Genomic DNA, 11,100 nt, shown 5'->3' on the forward strand with positions numbered 1-11,100 from the left:
TAATGCCCCCTCTGCTGGTTACAGTCAACTGGTTAAGACTTGATGCCAACGTTTAGCTCATCCACCTTGTTGTTGCCTTTGCAATAAAATAGAGATAAACAAAAGACGACCAAGACTGGCTCTCGTTCTACAGCTAATTATCTAGTCGATAATATGGCTGATATGAAAAGAAAAAAAAAAAAAACAGCTGGAAATAAAGACTTTCATTGATTCTCAATCCACCAGCAGATGTCAGTGCCCACTAAAACTTCTGCTCAGTGGTGTTCAAGGTTTGTTGCTGAGGTTTTTTCCGCTACATGAATATTGTGTTCTTGGCTGTTTAGATGATTGATATTTGTTGTAAGCAGCAAATATTTCTTGAAACCCTATGTAGGAAAAGAGAAAGCAAGAAACTAGATCATCAATTGGTAATCAACTTAGTGATTACCCATACGGTAGTTTTTCTTACGGTATTTTGCTGGTAAATGAAATTAAACAGTGGGGCAAATAACACAGTTGTCGGCTGCTGGTGTTTTCCAGCATGAAAGCGTAAAACGGGATTTAAAATGATGGCGTGATGCGGGAAACATTGGCAAAGATTCCCCTAATGTACGTACAATCGTATACAAACAGCACTTGGGTGATTGTCAGATTGACATTTACCTAAATGTAGGTGTACAATTTACTGTCCGAGTAAATTTCCGGCAATAAAGACGCAGCGCTAACGGCTGTTAGCTGCAACGTTCAGACCTGCCCCTTCAGGTTGACGCCATTCTATTGTAGTACCACAGGGGGCAGTAGCGCATATTTCAAACCGTTACCAATTGACCAAAAAAAACAAAAAACCCATCAAGGTGAAGATGATGTTTGTGAGGATTTTAGAGGCTTTGATGTTAAAATCAGGTGACCCCCCTGCAATGTAAGATTAAACGAATGCAATGTTAAGACTGTCATGTTCAGAAGTGACTTTTCAGGTTGTTGCAGTTCCAATCAAGTCCTGTAGGCAAGTTCCAAACTCTGTCCAACCGTCAAAACAAATTATGGAGAAGATGGCGTTTCTGGCGGTGTCAAATGCTTTCATCTTCAATTCCAGGTGTCTAATTGTTATGTTAAGACTGTAATGTTTCGACTCGACTTCTCTGTTGATGACCGTCAAAACAAATCATGGGGCGGCTGACATTTCTGCCTTTTGTCTGCTTGCAATGCTAATGCTAATGACCAAATAACGTCCCAAAAAAGTAAACGAAAACTGCGATGAATATGCTAAATCCATCCGTCACAATTCCTCGACTCACAAAAACTGACCGGATTTGAGATCGCCCGCCTGATTCGGAAGCCAACGCACCCGGAATCGGGATAGAAAGGTGCTTAACTTTTCCCGTGGTTAGCGATTTCGCAGGCACGGCCGTAAGGGAGATGAAGACTTGGTAAGTGTGGACTTTTGGGGAGGCAAGAGGCAAGCTGCAGGAAACATATGGAAGAGATCTACCACTTGGCCAGACCCCCCTCCTGCCACGTCTCACAGCGCACACACACACACGCACACACACACACACACACACACACACACACACACACACACACACACACACACACACACACACACACACACGCACGAGTATGTGCGCACTCGCATAAACAATGATAGGACATGTTCGCAACTAAATGCCTTCCGAGAGGTAAACAAAGTCATAAGAGCTCAACAAGCAGGATGAGTCACAAGCAAAACAAACGACGGTTGTGGTTTTTGGACCCGGCTTGGCTTTGGTCTTAAGGGCGGCTCAAAATGGGGCCGAATGTCTACGGTGGGGTACCCCGTGCTTTAGTCTTCTCCATCGAATTCACGGCTTTTGCTGCTTTCAAAATGTTTGAAATGAGAAAGAAATTGTTTTGATTGCCTTTCCATCAGAGAGAGCAACGGCAAACAAGGAAAAAGATGCAAAGCGTAGAAAACGACGTTGGACTCGTGTGTCACGAAATAAGAGTGAAATCACAAAACCGCGTACATTTTTCGCTGCCAAGATCGCAAAATCTGTAAGTAAGTAAGCCGTTCACATTTTAGGCCGACTGTGATGTCACAGTCAGCCTAATTTATCTCATACCTTCAGAGCAAATTTGTTTTCGCATGACTCGAAAAGGAGGCTTGTGGAAGATCAGCAGCTTTTCAAGCCGAGGTCGGACTGTACGGAAGCACGATCACGTCAAAACCAAAAGCGAAGCAGAGCGATAGTGTTGCTAGGTTGGATGAGGAATCACTTCATCCAACAGTGATAACAGGCGTATACAGTGGATATAAAAAGTCTACACACACCTATTCAAATCCCAGGTTTTTGTGATATATATATTATAAAAATGTGACCAGTAAATGAAGCATTTGGCAATAAAGCAGCGATTAAACATTTCCAAACTTCTTCCACCATTATGACAAGTTCATCCTTGCTTTCATTGGACCCTAACAGATTTTCCCAAACTAGTTTTGGTGATTTATAGTTTTGTTTTGGATTTTTTTTCCACTTTATAAGATAAGGTTTGCATCTTGCTAATCTCGGTTGTTTATTTTTATTTCCCCTTCCAAAAAGAGATTTTTCTGATTGAGTTGTACAGCTAATAGCTCACATTTATTTCTTTATTTATTTTTGGCAATGATTTGTCTTTTTTTTTTTTTTTTTTAATCTCAAAAACATCTGGCACTTGAACTTGGGTTTGCAGACTTTTTATCCACTGTCTGAGTTTTTTTTTTTTTTTTAAGTGTGGGCAATATTCTTGCTTCTGATACCGCCTCAGAATCTGGAAAATTCATGGTCAACAAAAGCGACACGAGAAAAAGACGTCTTTCCCAAAGCGGGTGAAGGAATCATGAACGAGCCATGAAGGCATCCTATGTCAGAGCCTAATACTCGCTTGATTAAGAGCAGATTTCATTTGAATTCCTGAAGCTCGCTGTAAAGCCTGCACTCGAATAATCCCTTTCCCAAAAGAAGAGAGAGAGAGAGAAAAAAATTCCATCACAGATTTGTGGCTCTTCTGAAAAGATCCATGCAAAATATAAGATATTTCAAGCTCACCCACAATGGGACTTTTCACAGATGAATTTTTGGGAATCATTGATGAATCCAAAGGTGTGCTGGTAAAAGAAAAAAAAACTGTGCAAGGAGGAATAATGGGGTCTTGTATTATTTTTAACCTGTGATTACCTTTAATGACACGGCAAGTCCAAAGCCGCTTTTGGGGAGCTCACATTGGCAGCATGTCTGAAGTGAGGCGTCATGGTCATGAGGCGGCCGAAGATGACCTTTACTTCTGCTTCTCACCCCGAAAATAAAAATCTCATTCATCACTTCGCAATTTGCCAAAAACTCGAAAGGTATCAACATGGACAACCAGAATGTATCCCGCAAAGACCAGCATAGCTGATCTACCTCGGGATAATCCATCGTAATGCCTCGGACGACACTCATCAAAATTGACCACGTTGTCCAATTTGCAGGAGCAACTCAACGGGATGACAATTTCATCTCACGATCATGACCAACGAGATTAGTTATCGGTATACATACAGTAATGCCTTGAGGTACGAGTTTTTTTGTTTTGGTTTGACTTGCAAGCAAAAACTTCAGATCCGAGCAAACTCAAATGAACTCCCTTCGCACAACGAGAAGCTGGGCAGTCAAGAAAATGGTGACGAAATGGAGACAACCGACTGTTGAAAATAAACGGATACAGTTTCAGGAGGCCCTGACTGCACACCGCCGCTGCGCATGAATGAATAGTCTATACAGCGCAAAAGCCACGACAGTATAGTCGGTTTCAACTCGACTTCTGCTCGTTTTGATCAAGCATTACTCCTGTCACCTGTGGTGAATTACACGGGATCTTTGCCGTGTGTCAGGCAGCGGACAGCTCAGGGCTGCCGACTGTTTATCGTAGCGAGCGAATCATGGCTGCTCGTCTGGAAGTCCTTATCGTAGCGTGAGAGGTATACTAAAATCGCCCCTTCCCATCAAAAATCCTCCGCAATTATACGCCGAGGCTTTTGATATGAGCTGGGATTTTTCGCAACGACTCGCTCGGTGTTGCTTTCGTAACACTTTTCACCGCCTGTTGAAGCCGCATTTGATCGTCGTTTCTTAACGTCGCCCGGAGTGAATCCGATCGGTTGGTCGGAATAGTATCCTTGAGCCGAGTCGTAATCGGAGTGAAGTGCTTCGGAATCGGAGTCAATCGCATTGGAGCGGACCGTATTGCCTCGTAATTGACGTGAATGGCATCGCAGTGCAACATCTCACTTATCGTATCAGCCTTGGCGATGAAGATGCTCATCCGTGCCGTAAATGTGTTTTGCTACAGGGGGATGACATTTCAAATGTCACGATGAGGCGCACGTGAAGCCCTTCAATAAGTGGACACATCAGGTTATTTTAAGTCAACCAAATGTGGTTTCAAGTCGCACGCGTGCGGTTGAATTTTGCGCGGTGTAAAATTGTTGTTATGTCTTCTTCTGGTTGGCTTCAATCAGGCGTGTCCTGTCTGTGTGGTGACGCAGGCCTCCTTTACTCATTGCTGCTGCTCTTTGTGGTCGGCGTCAATGTGTTCCTCACGTGTCGACTTCTTGGAAGTTACCATGTTAATGCAATTACGTTTGTTTCACGAGGACACCGCGCTCGCAAAATATTTCTCCCAGCACTAATTGTGATGAGGAGAACATGGCCGCCGTCACCGTCTGGAGAAAATGATTTTTTTTTCTCTCTCTTTCTTTTCAGACTCATCAAACGGCGTCTGTGATTCTGCCTCTGTCTGACCATCTCTGTCGCCTTTCGTAAAGTCAAAATATGTTGACACTTGAGCCGAAGATGGGAAAATTTTGACAAAAGTAGTGCTTTGCCGTGATCACGGTGCCAAGGAACTACAATCAAGTGAGTGTATTATGACACTATTTGTGACGTCTTGGTGCCAAAGAAATATTTTAAAGTGATTTAAGGAGCTTCATTTAGACAAAAGCCGTGCTTTGCCGCGGAACTATGTTCAAATGAGTCAAGGAGCTTCATCTAGGCCAATGTATTGCTTTTGCCATCATGTGATGACATTTTTGGGCCAAAGAACTATGTTGAAGTGAAGGGAGAAGCTTCCTTTAGAGGAAAAAAAAAATTGTGCTTTGCCACCATCTTGCGACTATTTGGTGCCAAGGAACTATGCTAACATGAGTTGAGGAGGCGCTACATTCAGAGAAAATTAGGGCTTTGTCCTCATCTTGCGGCATACTGGTGTCTACCAGTGTGTTGACGTGAGTTGAGGACCTTCATTGAGACCAAAGTGATGTTTTGCAAGCATCTTGTCAGATGTATACTTCTACATACATAGAGAGTAGTTTGAGTACGTTTGCCACATCTGGTCTTGAATGGCAACAGATTTTAGCCCAGAATTCCGACACCTATATCAGTTCGACTTTTACGGAGCAGCTGAAATACTTGATACAAGCCCTGTTGTTGATGTACTATTTAGACAGCCTGATTTGATTATTTTTGTCCGTGAAATATATACTGTACATATATACATAAATATACACATATATTTGCAATGTTGCTTTTCTGCGTAATGACCAATAATTAAAGCTATCAATTGAAGAGCGAAATGTTCCACTTGGCGTCATCGTTATGCGGACATCTGCTTTCGATTGCGTTTGCTTGACGTTTCGGGTGCGCCGAGTTACGACTGCATTTGAGTCTATCTTAAGTCAATCTCGTCGTAGGCAGGCCGTTTTTCCACTCGGTGGCTGGCTCGTCCACATGTTACAAAGACACTTGAGATTTATTCGCCATGTACAGTGAAATTTTGTCATTACAGTTTGGCATTTCGTGATGAATCATCTGATTTTGCCGCCAAGCTCCGCCCACACTGTGACAAATTTCTGATCCAAGTGTCTTTCATCTGTCTCGTATCCCCGCTTCAAATGTGGTGTGAAAGGAGAACTCGATCCATGATGTTGACAGTTATATTTTGAATGTGCACATTTTTGTTTGCTGCCGTTTACTTAAATATAGAAAGTATTTATTTTAAAGTAAAAAAAAGAAGAAGAAAAATATTGCATTGACTATGAAGAGGGTGACATTGTGAGTTTGCGAGAATGTTTTGTGCATCGGGAGCCATTATTCTTTGCGGACCTCCTTTTGTTGCACTAGAGCGTTGATTTAGCGCAGTCTTTGCTTGGCCACATCTGCTCCGAATCTAGCTGACAGCAGGAAGCATGCGTCGACAGCCGGCTTTCTAAACACACAATCCTTAAATACTTCATCAAATGATACATGGTAGGCCACCAAAAATAACAATGTCAAACCCATAAACTACAACCACAATGCATGAATTTGATCCCACAAAACCTTTGCAACGCTACGTAGGGGCAATATAACAATCCTTCCACACCTTCGTTGTTGTTTTCTTCAATGCATGTGCAGCTGCTTTAGCAATCCTGTGCCCCCCCCAAGTCGGAATTCCACTATTTGAATAGAGTCCGAGCAGAAGGAAAAGCCATCACCGGTGCGTATAGGAAGACCAAATTATTCTTTCCCACGTGGGTTGGCTTCCAAAATATTTACAGCGATAAAGAACAGAGTCATTTGATTTACTCAGTGGACAAGCAGCAAAACTTTTCCCTCTGATGATTTATTTCCATGTCATGTCATGAAAAAAGACGGATGGATAAGAACATTTGGAGCACAACCGAGTTGAGTTCAGGCCCATGTTGGGAGAGCTAGCAGCAGATAGCCCGATGCTAACTTCAGACACACACTCTATTTGGAAGTGAGAGCGGACTAAAGTTTTACAATAGTGTCATGCTTACGCAACTCTCCAATCCACAATCATGTCAAATTCTGACAGCATTCTTCTTCTTCTGTGGAGCCAAATAAAAGAATCCAATGTACTGTAAAGTTGCTCCCTTCAAGAGTGCTTACTTCACTCAGTCTTTGACAATGTCTGAGGTATTAACATGGTACTAAAAATACCACACCGACACGATGTTATGACTATACTTGGAGGAACTTTGTACGCTTGTCAATTATGACAATTTTCTTAATTTTCCATCTTATTCAATATAATCAACTTGTTGTACAGTAAACATTTAACGATATTTTTTTGGAAAATAGACAATTTTATATTTACATGTTTATATATATATATATATATATATATATACACACTTTTTTTATGAGAGGTTAGATACAATAAAAATAATTATAAATACATTATTTGTCAAAGTGTACACACAATTTCAGCCTTTTTCACCTTCCCCTCTCATTAAAAAATGAACTGTACAATTCAAATGTGGCACAAAAATTTTGACCACCAGTAATTTACACAATTCCACAAGTAAATATTAAAAAAAAATAAATAAATAGGAGACTGAATCTGGCAAAAAAAGAATGGGAACATTTTCCACTGAGAGAAAATTGGCATTATAAAGGCGATCAGAGAGTGCCGAGTGCATTTCACAGCTGTTGACTTGTGGCTGCATTTGGCCTGGATTCAGTGAACTTTGCCAAGGCAAAAAGACATGTCGGGCTTCCCCACATTTTTTTTTTCTTTTGGTGTGCCGGTGCTTCTTCTTCTTCTTCTTGACAAGTTGCAGCAAGAGGGGAAAAACCGAGTGAGGGCGAGCGCTGCAGCGACGGCAACAATGAGTTCAACAGCAATGGGCTTAAATCGAAAGCATGTGACCCTCTCATGGCTCATGAGGAGAAGACGACCAAGAAAAAGATATAACCCTGCATGGAACATGAGCCTCCACCGTTACAGGTGTATTAGCAATTATGAGCACCTTTAAACTTTTATGACTGGAGGAAGAGCGCTAGAGAGAAGCTTTTTTTTCCCCCCACCAGTGTGCCAGTGTGGTAAAGATACAACATCCGCATTTAAAGTACAGTTGTTTTTTTTTTTTGTTTTGTTTTGTTTGTTTTTTTTTTTTTGTTTTAAAAGCAAGTCCAAGTCGAAATGTGTGGCAGAAATATGACAGTTTAGATGGCTGCATCAGAGTGTGTAATGCCTTCCGATATTTCTGTCTTCTTTTAAAATGATTCCTACTTTTTATAAACTACTTTTTTCATGGAACTTTTACTTTCTATGAGAGTTGGATGATCAGGACTGAAAGCAAAAGCTAATGCTAAAGCCAGTTAGCAGTCGACCAGAACTTAAAGACACTGAAATGTGAATTCTGAGATTTGTTTCCAAAAAGTTTTGAAGATAATTATTGAAAACTGCGCCAAGACTGAGCGATGCGGCGGAACGTCACTGGACACTCACGCTACAAAATCCATGAGTGATCCAGTCTCACCTACTGGTTTGGCAGTGATTCAAAATTTGAATTGGAAGTGCACGACTTGGCGATGTCACAAATTGTAGCCAATCAAAATGCACAGACGTTTTCACATTGGTGAGAAATCAATTTCGGGTAATAAGCAAGCGTCGGAACACAGCTGCCCAACACGCGCCGCCAAGCAATAGCGATACAGTATATGTACTACGCATATTGTGTTTGACAATAATCGCGGGTGGTTACAAGCCAAATTACTCCCCAAAAATCTGAACATTTTAACGAAGCAGATTTCGATTTGAATGAAACTTGGTGTATGTGTTGATAGTGGTAGCACAACACAAAATCTCAAATTCCAGGTCAATCAGAGCAGGGTTTTGGGAGCTATTGGCCACAGAATGTTGACATATTCAGCAAAAGGGGCGTGACCACCTTCCTTTGAACCCTTATAGTTGAAGAACGCCTGGGTCAATCGTCACACGGTTCACATCGCAAGGAGTTGTTTTGCTAAATCAGCAACTGCATGGGGGCGAGTGGCCAAGTGTCTTTTTTTTTTTGCGACAGTCGGCTGCTAGTCGGATTCGGAAACAACACGCATTGTAAGGCGCCTATACGTTCGACTGTAAATTTTGACTGGGAGAAGCAACAACCAGTTTGAACTTGTTCACCAGCCATCAAAGTGCTGCTTCTTGAGTTGCGTGAACTATCAGCATCCATACTCTACTTCCTGGAAGATAATTCAACGGCGGGATGGGTGTGAAAAGAAATACAAAGAGGTGAATTTGAGAAGAGTAACAGTCATGCATTTCAATATCACGATGAAGTTGATGCAAAGTGTATGCGGAGCGAGTAGTCAAAATAATCCACATGGTCAATATGACAGCGAGCTGGCTTTCCAGCGGCAGGTGTGGAGTGGCCGGAGCATTCGTCCCTGAAGACTTTCCACTTCCCGACTTGATGACGCAAGCACCGCGGGACCACCTGGCCTGGCATCGACGAGCGCCGAGCGGCAGGCTGCCGAGATGCATTAGCCCCTCGCCACCTGGCAACTCTCGAGGGCTACCGACTGACACTTTGACGGCGCGCTGGCTGACATGTTATGTAATACGCCTGCGTTCACCACCACGGTTAAGACCTCACGTTATGATGTGGAACCACTGGAACAAGTGGCTGTTGTCAACCTCTGACTCGAAGGTTGTTCTTATGCCGAGGAATGCCGTCAGGCTTTCGTTACGTAAAGCAAGTATTTTTATGACAGTGTAAATATAGTAGAGGTTTCTCTTGACGAGTTTGGATTTTGACTGCATCAGAGGATTGGGCGGTGCGGACCATCTTTTTAATAAAAAAATTTAAAAAAAGAAGAATCTTCCATTCGCTTTATGAAAAAAGCAAATGACAAAGACATTGTCCAAAACAAGTAGGCAGTTTTTTTATTCAAATATCCTACGTGGCTTTCTTTATTTCTCCTTACGTTAAACAAGCTTAGAAAGTTTTTTTTTTTCCCATGAACATTAACTTGTATCAACTTCCCAAGAAATAATAGCAATAAATATTTATGTGATTGAGGATAATGTGAAAATAAGTGCAGGCTCTTGGGGTTTGAAAAAGTATGCAAACAAGACCCTTAATAAATTAACATTTTCATCAATTTAAACATTTCGACCTATTTTGCAACAATTTATCATTTCTTCTTTTTTTTTTCTAATTGCATGTTATTTGCCATACGTTTGATATCCTTAACCTATTTGGATGTTGCACGGTTGAAATCAATAAATTCATGCTGACAGTTTGACCCTGAAAGCATCCCTCCACAATCTGAGCTATCGATCTTCACTTACATTCATCATGCAAGTTTTTTGGAAGTCATTCTTTCTATTTACAGGACTTCCTTTGGGGGTTGGAGGAGTGAGACACGGTTAGGAAAGGGTTAAAAAAAAAAAAAAGCCCTCTGCTTTGTAGCATTCCACGTGAGCCTTTAAATAGCGTCATTTGACACAGCCCGCGCCGAGGGGGCTTGAAGCGCGGCGCATCTGCTGTCCCAAATTCAGAAGGTATGGCGAGCAGCATGAGGGCGCTCGTACTGACGTGCATGCTGCTAGCGCCGTGGCTGACTGCCGGCACGGCTGCCAGCTACCGCGAGGATGCTCGGCAGGCGGCCACACCAGGAAGGCAGCGAGGCAGCTTCTTCGGCAACGGCTTCAAATCGATGCGGGCAAGGGTAAGAACTGACTTCCATCCGTATTTTACTTACAAATGTGTTCATTAAAAAAAAAAATTCTTAAACAAATTCAGGCACGCTTGCTTTAAAAGTTATGAAATGACATCATCAAAATGGTTTTGAAGTGGAAAGTTTTCATCATCAGACAGTTCATTCAGATATGAAAGTCAAGTATGAAATGTTTTATTTTGAAAATTCTTTACTTCTAATAAGAAGGAAGCTTGGCTCAAGCAGTTAAGGAAGGACTTGTTTGAAAACGAGACTAAATCAAGACCAATGTCGGGCAGTAAAATTGTGGAATTGTAATTTACCTTTCATTTAAAAAATATCCAGATTCCCTTTATTTACTATAAAAAGGTTTTTAGGATTTTTTCCCCCCCTTCTGAGGGTTAGGGTGTGTATGTGGTGCACAATGGCTAAAAAAATAGAAATAGAAGCACTTGCTTTCGAAGAATTTTAGTTTTAAAACTTGCTGTTGGCTTAGTTATACAGGCTTGATGTGTTTTGTTTTTGAGGGTGTGTGGGTGTGGGTGTGTTTTGGGGGGGTGCACTAACCCTATCAGAATGTTTAAGGGAGTGTGTAGAGTTTTTTTTGGGGGGG

General features: G+C 41.8%; 2 protein-coding genes across 4 annotated transcripts in view; one reads left to right on the top strand and one right to left on the bottom strand.

Moving 5' to 3' along the window:
• Positions 1 to 11,100, bottom strand: part of cenpp (centromere protein P) — a 64,742-nt gene that overhangs the window by 40,558 nt on the left and 13,084 nt on the right. The gene's annotated exons all lie outside the window — the stretch shown is intronic.
• The window catches only part of ogna (osteoglycin, paralog a), a 7,887-nt gene continuing 7,054 nt past the window's right edge, over positions 10,268 to 11,100 (top strand). For both annotated transcript variants that reach the window (XR_002167100.1, XM_019860480.1), the window contains exon 1: positions 10,268 to 10,499. Coding sequence is in view for 1 of the 2 variants with exons in the window: in XM_019860480.1 (XP_019716039.1) it covers positions 10,335 to 10,499 (165 nt within the window). In the remaining variant the exon portion in view is untranslated. The remainder of the gene's footprint in view (positions 10,500 to 11,100) is intronic.

The sequence above is a fragment of the Hippocampus comes genome, unplaced genomic scaffold (assembly GCF_001891065.2).
Source record: "Hippocampus comes isolate QL1 unplaced genomic scaffold, H_comes_QL1_v1.1 scaffold106, whole genome shotgun sequence".
In the NCBI taxonomy this organism is placed as follows: domain Eukaryota; kingdom Metazoa; phylum Chordata; class Actinopteri; order Syngnathiformes; family Syngnathidae; genus Hippocampus; species Hippocampus comes.